Genomic DNA, 26,963 nt, shown 5'->3' with positions numbered 1-26,963 from the left:
CGTTTCCTGGGGCGTCCTGGCCTAGATGGGCCAGGCTGCGGCCCGGGCGACTGGGATGGCGAGCTGCCAGCCTGTCCTGCCCGTTGCCCACCCGATGCACCTGGGACGGAAGGGGGGGAGTCCGAGGTGTCGCGGTGTACCGGGACCTCCCCTACAGAGGGAGCCGGGACGGACCACACCACCTCCTCCTCCCTCGGGGTGCCCGATGGCCCCCAGGTCTCTACATGGGTGGGGGATGCGAACGGACTGGCCATCCGACGCCCCCCCGACATCTGGCGCTGCCAGTCCTGGAGGCCCGTGCTGGTATCGACAGGGGTCTGCAGGTTTGCAGCCATGGAGCCCAGGGGGTTGTCGAACCCTGTCTGCGACAGTGCGACGCCAGCTCGCACATGGCCACTGGCGCCGATGCCCTCAGCGATGGCCTGCTGAGACTGGGCCATGACCTGCAGAGACTGGGCCATGGCCTGCAGAGACTGGGCTATGGCCTGCTGAGACTGGGCCATGGCCTGCTGAGACTGGGCCATGGCCTGCTGAGACTGGGCTATGGCGTTGAGCGCCTCTGCCATCTGGCACTGGCACTGGCTCATGGCCTCCTGTGAGAGCCTGCACGGAAGGCCCCAGGCCTCGCAAACCGTTCCCCATGTCTGACACCGTCGCACCCATTGCCTCCACCGCGGACGCCACCCGTGCGGTGTCAGCCTGGGTGGCACGCATGACCGGGACCACTCCCAGCTCCTGGACGCGGGTGGACTCCTCCACCTGCGACCGCAGCCGCCGCAAGCCACCCGTCACCCTATTCGCTCGTCTCCGTGTCGGTGGTTGCATCGGATCTATGTGTGGGTGTGGTAACTGCAGGAACCCGGGATCCATCTGGGCGGCAGATGTTCGCTTGGCCTGGGCTGCCCTCCGACCGCCCGGTCCCTCTGCTGCTCCTACCTCCACCTGCTGTACCGGGACGGCTGTGTTGTGCGCACCAGTGAGTGTACCAGACGCCTCATCACTAAAGTGCCCAACCGTGGTGAGTGTTTCTGCGATGGTGGAGGGTGTTGGTGACAGCAGTGGCGTTGTGTCGTGCTCTTCGTCCCACTCTGAGTCCATGGCACTTTGGGGTGGGGGTTCGTCTCCACCCATCCACGGTGTGCATCTGCGGGGATGGGTGCCTGGACGTTTGGTCCTGCGATACACAATGAAGCATGCATGGTTAGACATCAGGCAGGTGATACGGGGGAGGGGGATATAGGGGAGGGGGGATATGGGGACGGGCTGTTGGTGGCTCACTTGCTCGTGGGGCCCCGACCTCTGCATCAGCAACCTCCCGGTCCTCAGGTCCGCCAGCCAGTTCCAGGGCCCTTTCCTCGTGTACGGTCAGTGGCCTCTCATCAGCGGGCCCTCCTCCAGTCCTCACATGCTCCCTATTGTTGTTGTGCGCGCTTCTCCTGTGGGGGGGGGGGGTTAAAAGGCAACAGTGTTAGGCAGGTATATGAATGCACGCCATCGGTTGCGCGTGCATTGCAGAGGTTAAGGGTTAGGGCTGGATTCACTTGGGGATATGGGGGATATGGGGGAGGGGGGATATGGGGGATATGGGGGAGGGGGGGATATGGGGGAGGGGGGATATGGGGGGAGGGGGGATATGGGGGGAGGGGGGGATATGGGGGAGGGGGGCATATGGGGGATATGGGGGAGGGGGGATATGAGGGAGGGGGGATATGGGGAGGGGGGATATGGGGGATATGGGGAGGGGGGATATGGGGGATATGGGGGAGGGGGCATATGGGGGAGGGGGATATGGGGGAGGGGGGATATGGGGGAGGGGCGATATGGGGAGGGGGGATATGGGTGAGGGGAGGATATGGGGAGGGGGTATATGATGGAGGGGGGATATGGGGGAGGGGGGATATGGGGAGGGGGGATATGGGGGAGGGGGATATGGGGAGGGGGGATATGGGGGAGGGGGGATATGGGGGATATGGGAGGGGGGATATGGGGGATATGGGGGAGGGGGGATATGGGGGAGGGGGGATATGGGGAGGGGGATATGGGGGAGTGGGGATATGGGGGAGGGGGATATGGGGGATATGGGGGAGGGGGGATATGGGGGAGGGGGGTATATGGGGGATATGGGGGAGGGGGATATGGGGGAGGGGGGATATGGGGGAGGGGGGATATGGGGGATATGGGGGAGGGGGGATATGGGGGAGGGGGAGTATGGGGTAGGGGATATGGGGGAGGGGGGATATGGGGGAGGGGGGATATGGGGAGGGGGGATATGGGGGATATGGGGGAGGGGGGATATGGGGGATATGGGGGAGGGGGATATGGTGGATATGGGGGAGGGGGATATGGGGAGGGGGGATATGGGGGAGGGGGGATATGGGGATATGGGGGAGGGGGATATGGGGAGGGGGGATATGGGGGAGGGGGGATATGGGGGAGGGTGGGATATGGGGGAGGGGGATATGGGGGAGGGGGATATGGGGGAGGGGGGATATGGGGGATATGGGGGAGGGGGGATATGGGGGAGGGGGGATATGGGGGAGGGGGGATATGGGGGATATGGGGGAGGGGGGGATATGGGGAGGGGGGATATGGGGGAGGGGGGATATGGGGGGATATGGGGGAGGGGGGATATGGGGGAGGGGGATATGGGGGAGGGGGGATATGTGGGATATGGGGAGGGGGGGATATGGGGGAGGGGGGATATGGGGGAGGGGGGATTTGGGGGATATGGGGGAGGGGGGATATGGGGGAGGTGGGGATATGGGGGAGGGGGGATATGGGGGAGGGGGGATATGGGGGATATGGGGGAGGGGGGATATGGGGGATGGGAGGGGGGGATATGGGGAGGGGGAAGGGGGGGATATGGGGAGGGGGGGATATGGGGAGGGGGATAGGGGAGGGGGATATGGGGGGGGATATGGGGGATATGGGGGAGGGGGGATATGGGGGAGGGGGGATATGGGGGATATGGGGGAGGGGGGATATGGGGGAGGGGGGATATGGGGGATATGGGGAGGGGGGATATGGGGAGGGGGGATATGGGGGAGGGGGATATGGGGGAATATGGGGGAGGGGGGATATGGGGAGGGGGGGATATAACGGGGATATGGGGAGGCTCACCCTGCCTGCTCTGACGAGGTCGTTCACCTTCTTGTGGCACTGGGTGCCTGTCCGTGGTGTTAGGGGCCACAGCGGTGACGGCCTCTGCCACCGTCCCTCCACAGACGCCGGCTGTGGCGTGGGGCAACTCTGCGGCCGTGCCCGGGATACAGGGCGTCCCTCCTCTGCTCCACCGCGTCCAGGAGCGCCTCCACATCGCGTGACTCGAACCTCGGGGCTGAGCGTCGGCCAGCCATCAAGTCGGGTGTTGCGGTCGGCTGTTCCGGTCGGGTGGGGGGGAGCTGCGCGGCCTTATGAGCCGTCACGCCGTGCAGCGCGTATGACGCTGCACGGCGTGAACCACTGCGCAAGCGCGGATCCCGTTACGTCGCTGCTAGCCCATTTCGGGCCGCAGGACTATCGGCCCATTTTTATGACGTGACGCAAGTGGGATTTGCGCCGTTTTTTGCGCCGATCGGCGGACTTTCGCCGATAATGGAGAATTTCGCCCCAGGTAAGTGTGTTAAATGTGATCAAACGCAGCATTTATGGGTACATTCACCTTTATATTTTCTGTCATATAAACTCTTAAAAAACTTCTCCAATAACCTTGTTGTTTAAATTTTGTCATGAAACAGACTTCTATGACTCTATTGTGGACTATGTATGAGCTTGCCAAATACCCCAATGTGCAGGAGAACCTACGAAGTGAAATTATCGAAGCCAACCAGAAAACACAGGGTGATCTGTTACAAATGTTGAAATCAGTGCCACTACTCAGAGCTGCCCTGAAGGAAACACTCAGGTATGACCACCTGGCAGTGATGAAAAGCATCAGATATTGTTCTCCCCCAAACTCTGAAGGTAATGCAAATAGCTGGCAGAGTAATGAGTGTCGCAATAATCCTGACAATCCGGTGCTGAACTGAGGCAACGCTGCATTGTCAGAGGTGCTGACCTTAGGGCAGCACGGTGGCGCAGTGGTTAGCCACTGCAGCCTCATCATGCCGAGGTCCCAGGTTCGATCCCGGCTCCGGGCCACTGTCCTTGTGGAGTTTGCACATTCTCCCCGTGTCTGTGTGGGTTTCGCCCCCACAACCCAAAGATGTACAGAGTAGGTGGATTGGCCACGCTAAATTGCCCCTTAATTGGAAAATGAATTGGGTACTCTAAATTTTTTTTTAAAAAAGGGGTGCTGACCTTTGAATGAGCCCGTCTCCTCTCTCAGGTGGACACACGCGATCCCCACGAAGATGAGTGGTAAATTATCCTCGGGGTCCTTGCCATCGATCCCTCAATCATCGCAAAAGGATAAATTGCCTGGTCACTGTCACGTTGCTGTTTGCGGGAACTTACTGTTGAGCAAATTGGATGCCGCATTTCCTACATTACAAAAATGACTGCACTTCAAAGGTACCTAATTGGCTGTAACGAGCTTTGGGACATCCAATAGATACGAATAGCACTATATAAATGCCTTGTCTTTCTTAATCCTCTTCTACACAACAACTGGTGATTGTGGTTCACACTTTACCCACCCTCCACCTCTCTGAAACCCACTAGGAGTTAAAGCCAGCCTTTCATGTGCAAACTAATACTGCAACACACCAACAATACAGTTTATTACTTACCACTCATTTAAACACAGAGGCTGTTTAGCACAGGGCTAAATCGCTGGCTTTGAAAGCAGACCAAGGCAGGCCAGCAGCACGGTTCGATTCCCGTAACAGTCTCCCCGAACAGGCGCCGGAATGTGGCAACTAGGGGCTTTTCACAGTAACTTGAGTTGGCCTAGGTAGGGGTCTCTTTCACCTAAGGCCGGAGTCGAACCCGGGCCCCCTGCGCCGCCCAGAAACTCCAATGAAGGAAGCCACTCAAGCTGAATGTGCTTAGTGCATATTGTTTGATAACTCAGTCTGCAACATTTTACTCACTTTGCATATTGTCTAACTTTCTTTTGTACTTTGTCTCTTGGTAATGTGATTTACTTACATTCACAGGCTTCATCCGGTAGCAGTAACACTACAGCGATACACAATTGAAGACATTGTGTTGCAAAATTATCACATACCTTTTGGGGTAAGATATAGACGAACAAATACTTTCCTGGCCATTGGAGACAAAGAGTAAATGTTGTCATTCACTGCACCATATAACTTTCCTGCACATCGTACATGGCCATTCATAGATTTTGTTTTATGGTAACTATTAGAGCAATGAACCAACAATTTGAAAAGATTGTTGATATTGTTCATAACCATGTTAACTGCCCTCATTTCTGGAATTGCTGCGAGTTCATTGTAGCTTCTGATGTTGACATCCTCAAGCCGATCTTAAAAGCTCCAGAGATGGGGCAGTACAGTGGCGCAGCGGTTAGCACTGCTGCCTCACGGCGCCGAGGGCCCGGGTTTGATCTCGCACCCGGTTCACAGCCCGTTTACACATTCCCCCGTGTCTGCGTGGGTCTCACCCCCACAACCCAAAAAATGTGCAGGGTGGGTGGATTGGCCACGCTAAATTGCCCCTTAATTGGAATTTCTTTCTTAAACTCCTGAAATGTTAAATGTTAATGACTAACGATGAATCCATTGTTTTGTGATGTTTGAATATTGCACACAATTCGTTGCAAATGTCCTATTTTCCTTATTGGGAGCTGCTTTGTGTGGTCAAGTGGGTTAGTCCTGAAGCATCTGGCAGCATGAGTCCTTGTTTACTGTCGGACAGGACAATGTTGTCCAGTAGAAATTGCTGACCAACCACAGTGAATACAGTGACACATTTTAGTCAGGTGCACTCATTTTAATAAACATCTTAGGCTAGATTCTCCACTGGCGGGACGGAGAATCCCGCCTCTTAGAGACACTCATAGGATATGGGTAAAAGTATTTCTCGTGTAGGGCAGCACGGTAGTACAGTGGTTAGCCCAGTTGCTCCAGGGTCCCAGGTTCGATTCCCGACTTGGGTCACTGTCTGTGCGGAGTCTGCACATCCTCCCCATGTCTGCGTGGGTTTCCTCCGGGTGCTCCGGTTTCCTCCCACCAGCCCAAAGACGTGCAGGTTAGGTGAATTGGCCATGTTAAATTGCCTTTAATGTCCAAAAAGGGTTATGTGGGGTTACGGGGATAGGGTGGAGGCATGGGCTAAAGTAGGGTGTTCTTTCCAAGACCCGGTACAGACTCGGTGGGCTGAATGACCTCCTTCTGCACTGTACGTTCTACGATTCTATGTGTAAACTTACAAAATCGATCACCGATCAGCACACAAGGTGTCAAAGGACCCACGACAATCAAACAACCCTTGTGTGCTCTGATTTTTTCTCTCTATAACTTCATAAGAAGGTTAGAGACAAGTGCACGTTCATTTTAGTGGGTGAAGGTCGGTATTTGAGATCGCAGGCCCAACCACGGAGTCTCTGTTACCCGATGTTTTGAATGATAAAAAGTGGGATTGCCAATAGCTAGATTCTCGATCAGCCCCTCGTGGCCTGTGAACTGAACTACTCGACAACGTGGTGCCTGGTTTCTTTCTTCTGCAGACTCTCGTGCAGGTGGGGTTGTACGCGATGGGAAGGAACACAGAGATATACCGTAAGCCCGAAAGGTACAACCCGGAAAGGTGGTTGAACCAGGAAAGCAATTACTTCAAAAACCTCGGCTTTGGATTTGGCCCTAGGCAGTGTATCGGCCGCAGGATTGCTGAGGCAGAAATGCTGCTGTTTCTAATTCACGTAAGTCACACATTATGTTTGGTTCCTGGATGTAATCGTTTTGAGCCATATAGGATTCTCAGGGGGCTGGGCAAGGTAGATGCTGGGAGGTTGTCTCCCTTGTGGGAGAGTCTAGGACCAGAGGGCATCATCTCAGAGATGAGGAGGAATTTCTTCTCTCAGAGGGTAGTGAATCTGTGGAATTCTTCGCGCAGCGAGCTCTAGAGGCTGTTTAATAAGGACACAGGGGGGCTGGATTCTCCGATTTTGAGGCTATGTCCAAGGAAGTGTCTAGCAGCTGCGCCACGTTAAACTCCCGGCATTCCCGCCATAAACGGCCGGGGAATTGCCGGTCCGTGGCCGCGCATGCGACGACCTGCAGCGGTTGCGCCGCACAACATGGCGCCGGGCGCGGACCCAGCCTCCCTGTAACCTCTCTCGCCACCCCCGGACCACCCCCCCACCAGTCCCCCCCCCAGAGCCCGCGCTGAAGCCCCCCCCCCCCCCCGGGCAGCGGAGCGCCCCCCACCCCCGACTGTGCCGGCGCTGGAAACAGTCCACAGCCGCCATGCGGGGTTGTCGAATACCGAGAGCACCCGTGCCCCGTGCCGTTGGAAAGTCGGCCCATCGGGGGCGGAGCATCGTGGGAGGGCCTTCAGGTAACGCCCTGAGGCCGTCCCCAACGGCGCGCGGCGTGCTCCCCGATGATGCCGCTTTGGAGGGGGCGGAGCATCCAAAAACAGGCGCCGCCCCAGATTTCGGCATCAAAAGGGATTCTCCGCACGATCGCCGATTACGATATCGCCGTCGGGCCGGGGAGAATCCCACCAGGGTGTCCACACCCAGTAAAAATAAGAACAAACTTTATTTACAATCGGGATATGTACAATTCCCGGTAGACCACTACCGGGTTCCTCTGTGCTCGGTGCCTTACTGGACAACCGGATATACACAGGGTAATTGAGATACACCACCCCTAGTGGGGGGAGCTCGCACTCCACAAGGAGCACGGGATAAACAAACACTTCCACCCCGTATGTCCTGCGCGGGATATGAAAGCTGGGTCATTCAAGGCTGAGATAGGCAGATTTTTAATCAGGAAGCGAATCAAGGATTATGGGGATGAGACGGGAAAGTGGAGTTGAGGGTTATCTTATCAGATCAGTCAGATCTCATTGAATGGGCACGGGCAGCACGGTAGCACAGTGGTTAGAACAGTTGCTTCACAGCTCCAGGGTCCCAGGTTCGATTCCCGGCTTGGGTCACTGTCTGTGCGGAGTCTGCACGTCCTCCCCGTGTCTGCGTGGGTTTCCCCCGGGTGCTCCGGTTTCCTCCCACAGTCCAAAGATGTGCAGGTTAGGTGGATTGGCCATGCTAAATTTCCCTCGGTGTCCAAAAAGGCTGGGTGGGGCTACTGGGTTATGGGGATAGGGTGGATGTGTGGGCTTGGGTAGGGTGCCCATTCCAAGGGCTGGTGCAGACTCGATGGGCCGAATGGCCTCCTTCTGCACTGTCAATTCTATGAATGGCGGAGCAGACACGATTGGGCGAATGGCCTACTTCTGTGTCTTGCATCTTATGACCTTAATCAACGCTTCCAACAAACTAAATCGCATGGGTCACGGCACTTCTCAAAAGTTAAGCAACTTTTGGCATCAGTCGATTGCGAGACGAGGCGAAGTTATCAAAACAACGGACTCCCTCGCAATGACCGAAGCAGGGACGGGAGGCGGGGTGGAGCAAAATGGATTTATATTTGGTGTTGACTTAACATTCTGCTGTTCACATGACACATCTTTGTGGCGTTGGAATGCTCCAATGGCCGACTCACGTCTTGTCCTCCTGTTCCTCGTTAGATGCTGCAGAACTTCAAAGTTGAAACGAACCGGCTGGTTGAAGTGACAACAACCTTTGACCTCATCCTCGTTCCGGACAGACCCATCAAGTTAATTTTAAAACCTATAAAGTGAAGAGGAGAAAAAAAGGGTACGTTTGAGCAGGATCCGTTCGGGGTTTTGTTTGAACGTTCGACTGGAGAGTAATCAATGAGTAATCTGGAGAGGTGTGCGTGCTCAGTAATGGGTTCATACTGCTGGTAAATGTATTGACCCATCGTTTGGATTTACCCCCACGCAACTGACGATGACCGTCAGATCCAAACATTTGGATGGCGCCGTGACCAAATTTCATGAATGGCGGAGACAAGTGGAGCAGTTCAAGTATTAAGAAAGAGCCATATTACACAAGGGAAGTTGTTTTGTCAACCCCCCCCCCCCCCCCCCCCCCACCCCGCTCCTCCCCCTTCCCCTCCCCCACTTACTCTCCCCCCCAAAAGTCTGCTTGAACACATGTATAATTTCTCGGGCTTTATGTAAAGAAAACATGAACTCGTTCTCTCCGAGTAGGTTTGCGATTTTATTGTGCTTGGCACAAATTGCAAAGCGCATCTTTCTCCTCATTGGAGACGAGGAGTCAACGGAAAGTCCAAAGCTATCAGCGAGGCGACAGATTATTTTGTATATCGCATTTCTTTGTTTTTACTTCAGACCTTTCACCCTCGTGTTAAAAGTAGTATTCTTGACCCTAGATAAACTATCTTTGAAATAGTAGGATGAATTCGATGTCAATGGTTCGTCGTGGGAATGAGGGTTCATTGACGGTTGTATATGATGCGACAGATTCATTGTTTTCAGTTGAAGTTTCATAAAAAAATGATTGGCTTTCAACAACAAAGTGTTTTTTTTTTAAGGTTGTCAATGAAAACGTGCTGTAATAAACAATTGAATTTCCATTTTGCGCTGTGGGGAATGGAGACCATTTGAACATTGTACAATTGGTCACAATGTCTTGAATATTTATTGCACCACTACAACTGCCGTTGGTCCCTTGTTACGTGACAAATTGGGCTGGATTCTCTGAATCTGGGGCTATGTCCCCACGCCGGCATGGGAATGGTGGTGTTTTATGCCAAAACGGCCATCGATTCCCTGTTTTGCTGGGGGCTAGCAGGGCGGCAGCGTAGAGTATCCGGCTCTAGCTACTGATACACCTCGGAGAATTGCCGTGTCCGTGGCCGCGCACAGCGCACGGCGGTGGCCAGCTGCGGACGTGCCGTGCGACATGGCGACGGCCGCTCGCGGACCCGGCCCGTGAAATAGCCCCCCCACCTTTGGCCGGCTCGCGCGCCCCTGACCGCCCCACCACAGTGCCCCCCGCCCCAAATAATGTCCCCCCCCCCCCCCCCGCTCGCAGATCGGCCCTTCCCCGACGGAGTCCGCAGCCGCCACGCCGCGTTCCCGACGGGTGAGACCACGAGAGACCCACGCCGTCGGGAACCTGGCCGGTCGGGATCGGAGCATCGAGAGGCGGGCTTCAGGCAATTTCCTGAGGCCGTCGTTACGAGGCGCAGCGTACGTTCGGAGTACGCCGCTTTGGAGGAGGCGGAGCATCACGAAAGCGGTGCCGTCCCCGATTTGGTCGGGAACTTGGATTCTCCGGCCGTTCACCGAACACGATTCTGCCGTTGGCAATCGGAGAATCCAGCCCAATGACGTAGTCAAAGTCTTTAATGTACAGTAGTAAGTGCAGACCCTTAAAATATGTCTGCTATAACCACAAATAATTTCTGGCCTCTGCTGCTTACAAGTGCAGTTCTACATTGACCAATGCCATTATTCTAGAGATTATGTTCCAGTTCCAGTTCTCTCCCATCTAGTGATGCACTAAGGCAGACATCCGTCTGTTTCCATAGCTAGTAATTCCCGGGACAGGCCGCTAGCCTGTTGCCAGAGACTTGTAGCTTGAGGGGCGCGGCGGCACATCAAGCGTGGCTAACCAGGAGTCTCTCCCGCTCATACCACCAGCCACGCCGTGTTTAGAAGGTTTTTGAAGGTTGACACACTCAATCTGAAATGAAATGAAACTCGTTTATTGTCACAAGTAGGCTTCAAATTAAATTACTGTGAAAAGCCCCTAGTCGCCACATTCCGGTGCCTGTTCGGGAAGGCTGGTACGGGAATTGAACCATGCTGCTGGCCTGCCTTGGTCTTCTTTCAAAGCCATTTTGGCTGCGTTATGAACATACCTTCCTTGGCAGTCAGGTCCTGGGGCGGGACTCGAACAGAGGAAGGGACATTACCCACCGCACCGGGTCTCCGGTGATGATGTACATCTTAAAATCACAACACACAAACATTTTCTTGGCTTGGTATCACTGGCCTGTTTACATTTTCTGTGTATTTCTGCCATGACAGAAAATGATAATTATACTCATTAATAAACTCATCCTTTTCCAAGTACCCCCATTATGAAAAAGTCTGAGCTCCCTTTAATTTACATCTAAGTTGTTATCACCTTGGCAGAATATGCTCCGAAATTGTTTCACAGAACGTTCTAATGGACTCTTGTAGCGCACAAAGACTCCGTGAGACGAATAGAGTGAAGTCGATGAGGCTTTATTAAGCGTGTCTGTTCCCCCGCAGCTCGATAGTAGACTGGCCTGCGGGGGAGGACTCCGGCTTCTTATACTCCGCCTTCAGGGCGGAGCTAGAGGTCAACGGCCAACCAGGACCCGGGATCTGTCAGCCAATGACATTAGGGCTTCCAGTCCCACATGACCCCTAATACATACTACCACATTCACCCCTTGTCAAAAATGAACCCGGCGGGGTGATGCTTCGCATGGTGGTAAGGGTTTACAGGGCTGGTCCTGGGAGGAAAACATTCATATGGCAATACAGTATGTACAATTTTGTCCTGTTTCAACTATTTACAGAGGGTATCGGGAGAAAAAGCAAAATGTCTTGTGAAAAGTCCATATATTGATTTAGATCGACGCCATGAGTCGGTCGGGCGGTCTGGTCGTCCATGTCGATCGCCTCGGCCCCGGTGGTGGTGGTGGGGCTTGTTCCGGTGTTGTTGTCTCCGGGAGCCTTACGGTTTCAGCTTGGGCTTTATTCCTGGTCGGGCCTGGGAGGTGGACTGATCCTCCTGGGAAGGGGGCGGTCGCGGGGTGCGGCGGTGGCAGGAAGGGGGGGGGGGGTTGGGTGAATGGTGTCGGGGGGGTGTGTGTGTTGCCGGCGGGCGCCAGATCTCGCAGGGAGACCGTGTCCTGTCGGCCGTCGGGGTACTCCACGTAAGCGTACTGCGGGTTCGCGTGGAGGAGGTGAACCCTTTCGACCAACGGGTCCGCCTTGTGTGCCCGCACATGCTTTCGGAGCAAGATGGGTCCTGGGGCCGCCAGCCAGGTCGGCAACGACGTTCCACAGGAGGACTTCCTAGGGAAGACAAGGAGACGCTCATGAGGCGTTTGATTAGTGCTTGTACACAATAGCGACCGGATGGAGTGGAGAGCGTCCGGGAGGACCTCCCTGCCACCGTGAAACTGGGAGGTCCCTGGACCGTAGGGCCAGTAGGACGGTCTTCCAGACCGTGCCGTTCTCCCTCTCTACTTGCCCGTTCCCCCGGGGGTTGTAGCTGGTCGTCCTGCTTGAGGCTATGCCCTTGCTGAGCAGGAACTGGCGCAGCTCGTCACTCATGAAAGAGGACCCCCTGTCGCTGTGGACGTATGTGGGGCAACCGAACAGTGTGAAGATGCTGTTCAGGGCTTTAATGACTGTGGCCGCGGTCATGTCAGAGCAGGGAATGGCGAATGGGAAGCGGGAGTATTCGTCCACCACATTAAGGAAGTATGTGTTGCAGTCGGTGGAGGGGAGGGGCCCTTTGAAATCCAGACTAAGGCGTTCAAAGGGGCGGGAAGCCTTAATCAGGTGCGCACCATCCGGCCTGAAAAAATGCGGTTTGCATTCCGCGCAGATGTGGCAGTCCCTTGTGACTGTACGGACCTCCTCTAAAGAGTATGGGAGATTGCGGGACTTGATAAAGTGGAAAAACCGAGTGACCCCCGGGTGGCAGAGGTCCTCGTGGAGGGTTTGGAGGCGGTTAATTTGTGCGTTGGCACATGTGCCGCGGGATAGGGCATCGGACGGCTCGTTCAGCTTTCCGGGACGATACAAGATCTCGTAGTTGAAGGTGGAGAGCTCGATCCTCCACCTTAAGATCTTGTCGTTTTTGATTTTGCCCCGCAGTGCATTATCGAACATGAAGGCTACCGACCGTTGGTCGGTGAGGAGAGTGAATCTCCTGCCGGCCAGGTAATGCCTCCAATGTCGCACAGCTTCCACTATGGCTTGGGCTTCCTTTTCCACTGAGGAGTGGCGGATTTCTGAAGCGTGGAGGGTTCGAGAGAAAAAGGCCACGGGTCTGCCCGCTTGGTTAAGGGTGGCCGCTAGAGCTACGTCGGAGGCGTCGCTCTCGACCTGGAAGGGGAGGGACTCGTCGATGGCGCGCATCGTGGCCTTTGCGATATCCGCTTTGATGCGGCTGAAGGCCTGGCAAGCCTCTGTCGACAGAGGGAAGGTCGTGGTCTGTATTAGGGGGCGGGCCTTGTCTGCGTACTGGGGGACCCACTGGGCGTAGTATGAAAAAAACCCCAGGCAGCGTTTCAGGGCTTTTGAGCAGTGCGGGAGGGGAAATTCCATGAGGGCGCGCATACGTTCGGGGTCGGGGCCTATTATCCCATTGCGCACTACGTAGCCCAGAATGGCTAGCCGGTTGGTGCTAAAAACGCACTTGTCCTCGTTGTACGTGAGGTTCAAGGCTTTGGCGGTCTGGAGGAATTTTTGGAGGTTGGCGTCGTGGTCCTGCTGGTCGTGGCCGCAGATGGTTACATTGTCGAGATACGGGAACGTGGCCCGCAACCCATGTTGATCAACCATTCGGTCCATCTCCCGTTGGAAGACCGAGACCCCGTTTGTGACGCCAAATGGGACCCTTAAGAAATGGTATAATCGCCCGTCTGCCTCGAAGGCTGTGTACTTGCGGTCACTTGGGCGGATGGGGAGCTGATGGTAGGCGGACTTGAGGTCCACGGTGGAGAAGACTTTATATTGGGCAATCCGATTGACCATGTCGGATATGCGGGGGAGAGGGTAGGCGTCTAGTTGTGTGTACCTGTTGATGGTCTGGCTATAGTCTATGACCATCCTTTGTTTCTCCCCTGTCTTCACTACTACCACCTGTGCTCTCCAGGGACTATTGCTGGCCTGGATTATGCCTTCCTTTAGTAGCCGCTGGACTTCGGACCGAATGAAGGTCCGGTCCTGGGCGCTGTACCGTCTGCTCCTACTGGCGACGGGTTTGTAATCCGGGGTGAGGTTCGCAAACAAGGACGGGGGTTGCACCTTGAGGGTTGCGAGGCCGCAGATGGTGAGTGGGGGTATTGGGCCGCCGAATTTGAACGTAAGGCTCTGTAGATTGCACTGGAAATCTAATCCCAGTAATGTGGGGGCGCAGAGTTGGGGAAGGACGTGTAGTTTGTAGTTTTTGAACTCCCTCCCCTGCACCGTTAGGGTAACTATGCAGAAACCTTGGATCTGTACGGAGTGAGATCCTGCAGCTAGGGAAATCTTTTGTGCGCTGGGATAGGTGGTCAAGGAACAGCGTCTTACCGTGTCGGGGTGGATAAAGCTCTCCGTGCTCCCGGAGTCGACTAGGCATGGTGTCTCGTGCCCGTTTATTAGCACCGTTGTCGTCGTCGTCTGGAGTGTCCGGGGCCGAGCTTGATCGAGCGTAATTGAAGCGAGACGTGGTTGTAGTAGTGGAGCGTCTTCCTCGAACCCCGTGGAGCCGTCGACACTGGGGTCCGTTGTTGCCGTCCAAGATGGCGTTGGGGATGAACAAAATGGCTGCCCCCATACATCGCACATGGCTGGGGGGTCACAAGATGGCGGCGGGGGTGGACAAAATGGCCGCCCTCACGCGTCGTACAGGTCTGGGGTGGTCCAAGATGGCGGCGCCCTTCCTCCCCTCGTGGTGGCCGGGACTCAAAATGGCGGCGTCTGCGGGTCGCACATGGGGCGCTGGGGGGGTTGGGGAGCGTTAGGACCGCGCGGGGCTCCCTCATCTCTGTGGACAGCGGTGGTCGGGACCCAAATTGGAAGCGCCGGCGGGTCATACGTGGGGACGGGGGGGGGGGGGGGGGGGCGGGGGGGGGGGGGGGGGGAGCGTAAGCGGCGTGCAGGGCTCCCTGTTCTCCCGGGACCGCGGTGGTCGGGACCCAGAGCGGCTGCACCTGCGGGTCGTACAGGGGCGCTGGGGGGGTTGGGGAGCGTAAACGGCTTGCAGAGCTCCCTGTTCTCCCAGGACAGCGGCGACCTCGCGGCACCGGCACACAACCGCGAAATAGCCCTTTTTCCCGCAGCTCTTGCAGATTGCTGTGCGGGCCGGGCAGCGCTGCCGGGGGTGTTTCGCCTGGCCGCAGAAATAGCAGCGGGCGCCCCCAGTGCGACTTGGCGTTTGGACCGCGCAAGCCTGTGGGGTGTCCGGGGGGGGGGGGTGGGTTTGTCGCGACGGGTACGTACGGAGCCCAATGGGCTGCCGCGCGGTCGGGGCCGTAGGCGCGGGTATTACGCGTGGCCACGTAGGCTGCTAGGGCCCGTGCCTCTGAGAGTCCTAGCGACTCTCTTTCTAGAAGTCTTTGGCGGATTTGGGAGGAATTCATACCTGCCACAAAAGCATCGCGCATTAACATGTCCGTGTGTTCATTTGCGTTCACCGAAGGGCAGCTGCAGGCTCGTCCCAAAATCAGCAGCGCGGCGTAGAATTCGTCCATCGATTCTCCGGGACCTTGCCGTCTCGTCGCGAGCTGGTAGCGAGCGTAGATTTGGTTAACTGGGCGGACATAGAGACTTTTCAGTGCTGCGAACGCCGTCTGGAAATCCTCCGCGTCTTTGATGAGGGAGAAAATCTCCGTGCTTAACCTCGAGTGCAGGACCTGTAGTTTTTGGTCTTCTGTGACCCGGCCGGTGGCCGTTCTGACGTAGGCCTCGAAACAAGTCTGCCAGTGCTTGAAGGCTGCTGCCGCGTTCACTGCGTGGGGGCTGATCCTCAGGCATTCCGGGATGATCCTGAGCTCCATAGTCCTTTTTAGGCACGCTTAATAAATTGTAGCGCACAAAGACTCCGTGAGACGAATAGAGTGAAGTCGATGAGGCTTTATTAAGCGTGTCTGTTCCCCCGCAGCTCGATAATAGACTGGCCTGCGGGGGAGGACTCCGGCTTCTTATACTCCGCCTTCAGGGCGGAGCTAGAGGTCAACGGCCAACCAGGACCCGGGATCTGTCAGCCAATGACATTAGGGCTTCCAGTCCCACATGACCCCTAATACATACTACCACAACTCTTAGCACGTATAATTTCATGAAAAACAGCTTAACAGTCCTTTCATGCATACATAAAATATTATTCGCTAACCACTGAAATTCTTCATCATAGTCTTCACTCAAGTTTCGCGATTTATTTGGATGTGAAATATGTTCCCCAGAGCCCAGCATTGAGGTTTATTCCCAAAGGGACAACTCCCTATGTGATTTTCATAAGCCCCGATTTAAATCCTGATCACTGATCCATCTCACCCTCTCTTAGCCCGTGCATGTGGCAAATGGTCATCTATGTTGTCATGTTCCAACGTCCATTCCAAATCCCATTTCTCTCATAGCCCTTAATTGACATGGTCATCATTGTGTGTGGTGTACCTTGGGCTGATTTCAAGATAGGGATCTCAATCAGTTACCTCAGTCATGATGTGGAGATGCCGGTGTTGGACTGGGATGGGCACAGTAAGAAGTCTTACAACACCAGGTTAAATTCCAACAGGTTTATTTGGAATCACTAGCTTTCGGAGCGTAGCTCCTTCACCAGGTGAATGAAGAGGTGGGTTCCACAACCACAGCATATACAGACAAAGTCAATGATGCAAGACGATACTTTGAATGCGAGTCTTTGCAGATAATTAAGTCTTTACAGGTCCAGACAGTGCGACTGGAGAGAGGGATAATCCCAGGTTAAAAGAGGCGTGAATTGTCTCAAGCCCGGACAGTTGGTAGGATTTCGCCAGCCCAGGCCAGATGGGGGGGGGATTAAATATAGTTAAATGTAGTGAGACATGAATCCAAGGTCCCGGTTGAAGCCGTGCTCATGTGTGCGGAACTTGGTTATCAGTTTTTGCTCTGCGTTTCTGCATTGTCGCGCGTCCTGAAGGCCGCAGTGGAGAACGTTTACCCGAAGATCAGAGGTTGATTGCCCTTGACTACTGAAGTGTTCCCCGACTGGAAGGGAACATTCCTGCCTGGTGATTGTCGCACAATGTTCGTTTATCCATTGTCGCAGCGTCTGCACGGTCTTGGTCAGTCAGCCATGCAGTAACATCACTTTCCCCATGAATATCAGAGAGAATTTGAGAACCCTAGGTTTGTATCAAAATGTAAGACATCCAAAAGTGTCATGAATGTCATGATGACATCCATCTGGTCCTAGAGAAAGGATTGGCCCACTCAAAGACAAAAGAGGGAATGTATGCGTGGAGTCAGAGGAAATGGGTGAGATTCTTAATGAGTACTTTGCATCGGTATTCACCAAGGAGAGGGACATGACGGATGTTGAGGCTAGGGATGGATGTTTAAATAATCTAGGTCAAGTCGGCATAAGGAAGGGGGGGTTTTGGATATTCTAAAAGGCATTAAGGTGGACAAGTCCCCAGGTCCGGATGGGATCTATCCCAGGTTACTGAGGGAAGCGAGGGATGAAATAGCTGGGGCCTTAGCAGATATCTTTGCAGCATCCTTGAGCACGGGTGAGGAACCGGAGGACTGGAGAACTGCTAATGTTGTCCCTTTGTTTAAGAAGGGTAGCAGGGATAATCCAGGGAATTATAGACCTGTGAGCTTGACGTCAATGGTAGGCAAACTGTTGGAGAAGATACTGAGGGATAGGATCTATTCACATTTGGAAGAAAATAGACTTATCAGTGATAGGCAGCATGGTTTGGTACAGGGAAGGTCATGTCTTACAAACCTAATAGAATTCTTTGAGGAAGTGACAAAGTTAATTGATGAGGGAAGGGCTGTAGATGTCATATACATGGACTTCAGTAAGGCGTTTGATAACGTTTCCCATGGCAGGTTGATGGAAAAAGTGAAGTCGTATGGGGTTCAGGGTGTACTAGCTAGATGGATAAAGAACTGGCTGGGCAACAGGAGACAGAGAGTAGTGGTGGAAGGGAGTGTCTCAAAATGGAGAAAGGTGACTCGTGGTGTTCCACAAGGATCCGTGGTCGGACCACTGTTGTTTGTGATATACATAAATGATCTGGACGAAGGTATAGGTGGTCTGATTAGCAAGTTTGCAGATGATACTAAGATTGGTGGAGTTGCAGATAGTGAGGAGGACTGTCAGAGAATACAGCAAAATATAGATAGATTGGAGAGTTTGGCAGAGAAATGGCAGATGGAGTTCAATCCAGGCAAATGCGAGGTGATGCATTTTGAAGGTCTAATTCAATAGCGGACTATACGGTCAATGGAAGAGTCCTGGGGAAAATTGATGTACAGAGAGATCTGGGAGTTCAGGTCCATTGTACCCTGAAGGTGGCAACGCAGGGCGATAGAGTGGTCAAGAATGCATACAGCATGCTTGCCTTCATCATTTGGGGTATTGAGTACAAGAGTCAGCAGGTCATGTTACAGTTGTATAGGAGTTTGGTTAAGCCACATTTGGAATACTGCGTGCAGTTCTGGCCGCTACATTACCAGAAGGATGTGGATGCTTTAGAGAGGGTGCAGAGGAGGTTCACCAGGATGTTGCCTGGTATGGAGGGTGCTAGCTATGAAGAAAGGTTGAGTAGATTAGGATTGTTTTCATTGGAAAGACGGGGGTTGAGGGGGGACCTGATTGATGTCTACAAAATTATGAGAGGTATGGACAGGGTGGATAGCAACAAGCTGTTTCCAAGAGTGGAGATGTCAATTACAAGGGGTCACGATTTCAAGATGAGAGGGGGAAAGTTTAAGGGAGATGTGCGTGGAAAGTTTTTTACGCAGAGGGTGGTGGGTGCCTGGAACGCTTTGGCAGTGGAGGTGGTAGAGGCGGGCACAATAGCATCATTTAAGATGCATCTAGACAGATATGTGAATGGGCGGGGAACAGAGGGAAGTAGATCCTTGGAAAATAGAAGACAGGTTTAGGTAAAGGATCTGGATCAGCGCAGGCTGGGAGGGCCGAAGGGCCTGTTCCTGTGCTGTAATTTTCTTTGTTCTTTTATATGCTTCTGCACCCGAGCGTGCACCTAACATGAAACTCAAGGGACTTGATTCTCCGTTGGCGGGATCCTGTGTTTCACCGGTAACACACAGACACCCGTGGATTTCCCGATTGTGTGGGGGTGCCCACAGTGGGAAACCCCACTGGCCAGTTGCCGGGATGGAGAATGCTGTTGCTGGCCGGGGGTGCAGTGCACCAGAAAACGGGACGGAGAATCCCGCCAAAGACCTTTACTCCGTCACTTGTTGCTTGTTTGTGCCCATCTGCGCTGGGTACTATCGGTTAATGACCAATTCCCCATCAGTCTAAATCTGTCCACAATGTCAGTACCCAGCAAGTTAAGGCTTAGATCCTGGGATATTGAAAATCCCTCACTGTCCCTTGTTCTAATGCAGCATTCCTGGACTCCAGGTACGATAAGGCCTTGACAGTTCCTTCATTATAAACCAGCCAGAGCTTTCGAGATAGTCATGGTGTGCTGTGCCCTTCATAAAATGGCCAGGAAATGCGGACTCGAATGGACCAGCAAGAGGACCTCACAGGGGAACAAAGGAAACCAAGAGGGTAACTCAGCAGAGCTTGATAACGCCCACCACCTTCTCGTATCCATGTGGACTTTTCACATATGGTTAATTTTCCTACATCTTGCAAAGTGCCTCTGCAATAATCCACAATCATTAACATTTAGAATCTTGGAAAATAGAAGCAGGACGAGGCCATTCGACCCTTCGAGCCTGCTCCGCCATTCGTTATGATCAGAGCTGATCATCAAGTTCAATACCCTGATCCCGCCTTCCCCCTCCTATCCCTTTAGCCCCAAGAGCTATATCTATTCCTTCTTGAAATTTGGCCTCAACTACTTTCTGTGGTAGTGAATTCCACAGATTCACCACTCTCTGGCTGAAGATATTGCTCCTCACCTCAGTCCTAAAAGGTTTACCCCCTTATCTTCAAGCTACGATCCCTAGTTCTGGACTCCCCCACCATCAGGAACATTCTTTCTGAATCTACCCTGTCTAATCCTGTTAGAATTTTGTAAGTTTCTATGAGATCCCCTCTCACTCTTCTGAACTCCAATGAATATAACTCTAACCGATTTGGTCTCTCCTCATATGACAGTCCCGCCATCCCAGGACTCAGCCTGGTAAATCTTCGCTGCACTCCCTCCATAGCAAGAACATCCTTCCTCAGATCAGGACACCAAAACTGCACCCAATACTCCAGGTGTGGCCTCATCAATGCCCTACACAATTGCAGTATAACATCCCTATTCCTATACTCCAATCCTCTCGCTGTGAAGACCATCATACCATTTGCCTTCTTTACTGCCTGCTGTACCTGCATGCTTACTTTCAGCGACTGATGCACGAGGACTTCAAGGTCTCGCCGAGTATCCACCTCTCTCAATTTATACCCAGTCAAGTAATAATCTGCCTTCCATTTTTCTGCAACCGAAGCGGATTTATTTTGCCACCCAACTTATGGGGTACGCACCGCACACATTTTATTTCAACATGCAACTTTTCCTTAATCACACAAATGAAACCATAGCCACATTCTGTAATTCTCGTAGCGACATATCTCGCCTCCCAAAAGTTCTCTGGCATCCGCCGGACTTCACAATGTGTGTGTTGTGTTTGTGATCTAGGGGTACAGGTTCATCGCTCCTTGAAGGTGGCGTCGCAGGTGGACAGGGTGGTGAAGAAGGCATTCAGCATGCTAGGTTTTATTGGTCAGAATATTGAATACAGGAGTTGGGATGTCTTGTTGAAGTTGTACAAGACTTTGGTAAGACCACACATGGAATACTGTGTTCAGTTCTGGTCACCCTATTATAGGAAGGATATTGTTAGATTAGAAAGAGTGCAGAAGAGATTTACGAGGATGCTATCAGGACTTGATGGCCTGAATTGCTGTGAAGCATTGTGGATAGCACAATTGCTTCACAGCTCCAGGGTCCCAGGTTCGATTCCGGCTTGGGTCACTGTCTGTGCGGAGTCTGCACATCCTCCCCGTGTGTGCGTGGGTTTCCTCCGAGTGCTCCGGTTTCCTCCCACAGTCCAAAGATGTGCAGGTTAGGTGGATTGGCCATGATAAATTGCCCTTAGTGTCCAAAATTGCCCTTAGTGTTGGGTGGGGTTACTAGGTTATGGGGATAGGGTGGAGGTATGGGCCTTGGGTAGGGTGCTCTTTCCAAGAGCCGGTGCAGACTCGATGGGTTGAATGGCCTCCTTCTGCACCGCAAATTCTATGATAATCTATGATTATAAGGAAGGGCTGGGTCTTTTTCCCCTGGAGCATAGGGGTCTTAGGGGTGAACATATAGAGGTCTATAAAATGAGGAGCATCGATAAGGTAGATAGTCAAGATCTTTTCCCAAAGGTAGAGTCTCGAACTAGAGGGCATAGGTTTAAGGTGAGAGGGGAGAGATACAAAAGAGACCAGAGGGGACATCTCTTCACACAGAGGGTGATGAGCATCTGGAACAGGCTGCCAAAGGCAGTGGTAGAGATGGGAACAATTTGGTCCTTTAAAGAGCAGTCAGATAGTTACATGGGCAGGGTGGGTATAGAGGGATATGGGCCAAATGCGGGCAAGTGGGACTAGCTTAGTGATAGAAACTGGGCAGCATGGACAAGCTGGGCCGAAGGGCCTGTTTCCATGCTGTAAACATCTATGACTCTTATGAGTACCCAGGCTGGTGCTTCATCCTGTGGCTGGATCAAGCTGAACGTCTGGGAGAGGTTCCTGGGTAGCCAAGTGGCTGTCGGGGGGGGGGGGGGGGGGGGCGGGGGGGGGGGGGGGGGGGGAGAGAGAGAGGTGTACAGCCAGGCCTGCACAAATTCTGGCACGCATCAGAAAGGAATAGCAAAGGAATAGTTTGGCTGTGTTGTCCTTCGAAGAGACAACATCTCTTATCATACTTTATCGTAGCAATGACATTGCAGGAGACCCCTCTCTGATATCCAAAGAGAAGAAGGTCACCCAGCAAACCAAAGCCCACTTGGCAGGTGCCCGAGTGCTCGTGCGATATTGAAATGCTGCTGAAATATTGAGAAGTGTCCCTGGAGGTGTCAGTCACTCGATGGAACAGTTGTTATGGCTACAAGTCTCCGATTAGAAATGTTTCCTAATGCAGTGCTCCGAAACAAAACAGCACAACAATGGATATCTTTGTGGGATAGTATTTTATTCTTACGTGGAGCAAAGACAGAAATGAATAGAAGCTATATTGCTCAGTCTAGAAATTTTTAATAAAGAGCATACATGTTAATTCATTAAAAAACATTAACAGCTTTGTAAAAATAACTATATATATATATTTCTTTACAACCAACATTCCCGTATTAGACCCACGTGTGAGACAATGAGCTAGAATCTTTACGAGTAAGCACAATCTGATTTTGTATCACATAAGTAGGACCAGCTTCGATTTAGCTCCAAGCTAAATTCCAAGGTAGGAAAAGGGGTGTGGAGGTAATAAACAAGTTTAGGGAGTTAGGCTGGAAGTTAAAAGCCAGGACAGACAGAGTTGTCATCTCTGGTTTGTTGCCGGTACCACGTGATAGCGAGGCTAGGAATAGGGAGAGAGTGCAGCTGAACACGTGGCTGCAGGAATGGTGTAGGAGGGAGGGCTTCAGGTAGTTGGATAATCGGAGCGCATTCTGGGGAAGGTGGGACCTGTACAAGCAGGACGGGTTGCATCTGAACCAGAGGGGCACCAATATCCTGGGAGGGAGGTTTTCTAGTACTCTTCGGGAGGGTTTAAACTAATTTGGCAGGGGAATGGGAACCGGATTTGTAGTCCAGCAACTAAGGTAGCCGATATTCAGGACGCCAAAGCGTGTAATGAGGCAGTGGGGAAGGGAACACTGACAAAGGAGAGTACTTGCAGGCACAGAGATGGGTTGAAGTGTGTATACTTCAACGCAAGAAGCATCAGGAATAAGGTGAGTGAACTTAAGGCATGGATCGGTACTTGGGACTACGATGTGGTGGCTATCACGGAAACTTGGATAGAAGAGGGGCAGAAATGGTTGTTGGAGGTCCCTGGTTATAGATGTTTCAATAAGATTAGGGAGGGTGGTAAAAGAGGTGGGGGGGGGGGGCATTGTTAATTAGAGATAGTATAACAGCTGCAGAAAGGCAGTTCGAGGAGTATCACCCTAATGAGGTAGTATGGGTTGAAGTCAGAAATAGGAAAGGAGCAGTCACCTTGTTAGGAGTTTTCTATAGGCCCCCCAATAGTAGCAGAGATGTGGAGGAACAGATTGGGAAACAGATTTTGGAAAGGTGCAGAAGTCACAGGGTAGTAGTCATGGGTGACTTTAACTTCCCAAATATTGAGTGGAAACTCTTTAGATCAAATAGTTTGGATGGGGTGGTGTTTGTGCAGTGTGTCCAGGAAGCTTTTCTAACACAGTATGTAGATTGTCCGACCAGAGGAGGGGCAATATTGGATTTAGTACTTGGTAATGAACCAGGGCAAGTGATAGATTTGTTAGTGGGGGAGCATTTTGGAGATAGTGACCACAATTCTGTGACTTTCACTTTAGTAATGGAGAGGGATAGGTGCGTGCAACAGGGCAAGGTTTACAATTGGGGGAAGGGTAAATACGATGTTGTCAGACAAGAATTGAAGTGCATAAGTTGGGAACATAGGCTGTCAGGGAAGGACACAAGTGAAATGTGGAACTTGTTCAAGGAACAGGTACTACGTGTCCTTAATATGTATGTCCCTGTCAGGCAGGGAAGAGATGGTCGAGTGAGGGAACCATGGTTGACAAGAGAGGTTGAATGTCTTGTTAAGAGGAAAAAGGAGACTTATGTCAGGCTGAGGAAACAAGGTTCAGACAGGGCATTGGAGGGATACAAGATAGCCAGGAGGGAACTGAAGAAAGGGATTAGGAGAGCTAAGAGAGGGCATGAACAATCTTTGGCGGGTAGGATCAAGGAAAACCCCAAGGCCTTTTACACATATGTGAGAAATATGAGAATGACTAGAGCGAGGGTAGGTCCGATCAAGGACAGTAGCGGGAGATTGTGTATTGAGTCTGAAGAGATAGGAAAGGTCTTGAACGAGTACTTTTCTTCTGTATTTACAAATGAGAGGGGCGATATTGTAGGAGAGAACAGTGTGAAACAGATAGGTAAGCTCGAGGAAATACTTGTTAGGAAGATGTGTTGGGCATTTTGAAAAACTTGAGGATAGACAAGTCCCCCGGGCCTGACGGGATATATCCAAGGATTCTATGGGAAGCAGGAGATGAAATTGCAGAGCCGTTGGCAATGATCTTTTCGGCCTCACTGTCAACAGGGGTAGTACCAGGGGATTGGAGAGTGGCGAATGTCATGCCCCTGTTCAAAAAAGGGACTAGGGATAACCCTGGGAATTACAGGCCAGTTAGTCTTACTTCGGTGGTAGGCAAAGTAATGGAAAGGGTACTGAAAGATAGGATTTCTGAGCATCTGGAAAGACACTGCTTGATTAGGGATAGTCAGCACCGATTTGTGAGGGGTAGGTCTTGCCTTACAAGTCTTATTGAATTCTTTGAGGAGGTGACCAAGCATGTGGATGAAGGTAAAGCAGTGGATGTAGTATACATGGATTTTAGTAAGGCTTTTGATCAGGTTCCCCATGGTAGGCTTCTGCAGAAAGTAAGGCGGCATGGGATAGTGGGAAATTTGGCCAGTTGGATAACAAACTGGCTAACCGATAGAAGTCAGAGAGTGGTGGTGGATGGCAAATATTCAGCCTGGATCCCAGTTACCAGTGGCGTACCGCAGGGATCAGTTCTGGGTCCTCTGCTGTTTGTGATTTTCATTAATGACTTGGATGAAGGAGTTGAAGGGTGGGTCAGTAAATTTGCAGACGATACGAAGATTGGTGTAGTTGTGGATAGTAAGGAGGGCTGTTGTCGGCTGCAAAGAGACATAGATAGGATGCAGAGCTGGGCTGAGAAGTGGCAGATGGAGTTTAACCCTGAAAAGTGTGAGGTTGTCCATTTTGGAAGGACAAATATGAATGCGGAATACAGGGTTAACGGTAGAGTTCTTGGCAATGTGGAGGAGCAGAGAGATCTTGGGGTCTATGTTCATACATCTTTGAAAGTTGCCACTCAAGTGGATAGAGCTGTGAAGAAGGCCTATGGTGTGCTCGCGTTCATTAACAGAGGGATTGAATTTAAGAGCCGTGAGGTGATGATGCACCTGTACAAAACTTTGGTAAGGCCACATTTGGAGTACTGTGTACAGTTCTGGTCACCTCTTTTTAGGAAGGATGTGGAAGCTTTGGAAAAGGTGCAAAGAAGATTTACCAGGATGTTGCCTGGAATGGAGAGTAGGTCTTACGAGGAAAGGTTGAGGGTGCTAGGCCTTTTCTCATTAGAACGGAAAAGGATGAGGGGCGACTTGATAGAGGTTTATAAGATGATCAGGGGAATAGATAGAGTAGACAGTCAGAGACTTTTTCCCCAGGTGGAACAAACCATTACAAGGGGACATAAATTTAAGGTGAAAGGTGGAAGATATAGGAGGGATATCAGAGGTAGGTTCTTTACCCAGAGAGTAGTGGGGGCATGGAATGCACTGCCTGTGGAAGTAGTTGAGTCGGAAACATTAGGGACCTTCAAGCAGCTGTTGGATAGGTACATGGATTACGGTAAAATGATATAGTGTAGATTTATTTGTTCTCAAGGGCAGCACGGTAGCATTGTGGATAGCACAATTGCTTCACAGCTCCAGGGTCCCAGGTTCGATTCCGGCTTGGGTCACTGTCTGTGCGGAGTCTGCACGTCCTCCCCGTGTCTGCGTGGGTTTCCCCCGGGTGCTCCGGTTTCCTCCCACAGTCCAAAGATGTGCAGGTTGGGTGGATTGGCCATGATAAATTGCCTTTGGTGTCCAAAATTGCCCTTGGTGTTGGGTGGAGGTGTTGAGTTTGGGTAGGGTGCTCTTTCCAAGAGCCGGTGCAGACTCAAAGGGCCGAATGGCCTCCTTCTGCACTGTAAATTCAATGATAATCTATGATTAATCTAGGACAAAGGTTCGGCACAACATCGTGGGCCGAAGGGCCTGTTCTGTGCTGTATTTTCTATGTTATATGTACCATGCTCATTTTCAATTTGACTCTCAAATCAAATGTTCTCTTGTTTGCTGGGCATAAACTCTTCTTCTGAAATTCATGCCAAAGGGTCATGCATTCCACGTCGATTTCGGGTCAGAACTGAATCTGATGGGTTCTTCTGTTGAAATAGCAAGAGGAAATCGTCAAAGTAACAAGCACGCCGCACAATCCTAACCCCACCCTGGGCCTCGGGTTCTGTCTTGTCACTGGGACACGCGTAGTGGTCGGAAACTAAAGTTCGTAAGGATAATAGTCATGAATTAAACCAAGAAGGAGACCAGGAGAAACCTCCTTACCCAGAAACTACACACGGATATCTGAAATAGGAGCAGAAGTAGGCCATTCGGCCCCTCGAGCCTGCTCTGCGATTTGATAGGATCATGGCTGATCAGTTCATGTTTTGGGTTCCACATTCCTGCCTACCCCCGACAATCTTTGATCCTCTCACCCAACAAGAATCTATCTGCCTCTGCCTTAAAAATATTCAATGACGCCCCCATGTCCTTTCTGAGGCAGAGTTCCAAAGTCGAAAAATCCTTTGAGAGAAAAGAATTCTCCTCATCTCGTGTCCAAAAAGGGTGACCCCATAATTTTAAAACAGTGCCCACTAGTTCTGGACTCACCAATGAGACAAATTGTCCTTTCCACGTCCATCTTGTCAAGATCATTGAAGATCTTATATATCTCAATCAAGTCACCCATCAACCTTCCAAACTCCAGTGGAAACAAGCCCAGCCTGTCCAATCTATCCTCCTATATCAACCCGCTCGTTCCCGTAATCTGTTAAACCTCCGAACCACCTCCAACGCAGTTAGAATGTGGAACTCACCACCACATGGAGTAGTTGAGGTGAAAAGTTTGAGGGTAAGTATTATAAAC

General features: G+C 52.1%; 2 protein-coding genes across 6 annotated transcripts in view; one reads left to right on the top strand and one right to left on the bottom strand.

Annotated features, from left to right (window-relative positions):
• Positions 1-9,085, top strand: part of LOC140404374 (cholesterol side-chain cleavage enzyme, mitochondrial-like) — a 45,337-nt gene extending 36,252 nt beyond the window's left edge. The window contains exons 6-9 of one of the 2 annotated variants that reach the window (XM_072492812.1): positions 3,795-3,904; positions 5,100-5,178; positions 6,635-6,826; positions 8,662-9,085. In XM_072492812.1, the coding sequence (XP_072348913.1) occupies positions 3,795-3,904; positions 5,100-5,178; positions 6,635-6,826; positions 8,662-8,775 (495 nt within the window). In that variant the 3' untranslated portion in view covers positions 8,776-9,085. Of the gene's footprint in view, positions 1-3,737; positions 3,905-5,099; positions 5,179-6,634; positions 6,827-8,661 lie in introns of both variants that reach the window. The other variant, XM_072492810.1, reaches the window with a different exon arrangement.
• A 13,049-nt stretch (positions 9,086-22,134) lies between these two features.
• Positions 22,135-26,963, bottom strand: part of ccdc33 (coiled-coil domain containing 33) — a 328,273-nt gene continuing 323,444 nt past the window's right edge. For all 4 annotated transcript variants that reach the window (XM_072492806.1, XM_072492803.1, XM_072492804.1 and 1 more), the window contains one exon: positions 22,135-26,202. In XM_072492806.1, coding sequence (XP_072348907.1) covers positions 26,140-26,202 — 63 coding nt within the window. In that variant the 3' untranslated portion in view covers positions 22,135-26,139. The remainder of the gene's footprint in view (positions 26,203-26,963) is intronic.

The sequence above is a fragment of the Scyliorhinus torazame genome, chromosome 30 (assembly GCF_047496885.1).
Source record: "Scyliorhinus torazame isolate Kashiwa2021f chromosome 30, sScyTor2.1, whole genome shotgun sequence".
Lineage (NCBI taxonomy): Eukaryota > Metazoa > Chordata > Chondrichthyes > Carcharhiniformes > Scyliorhinidae > Scyliorhinus > Scyliorhinus torazame.
This window is presented reverse-complemented; position numbering and strand designations above follow the sequence as displayed.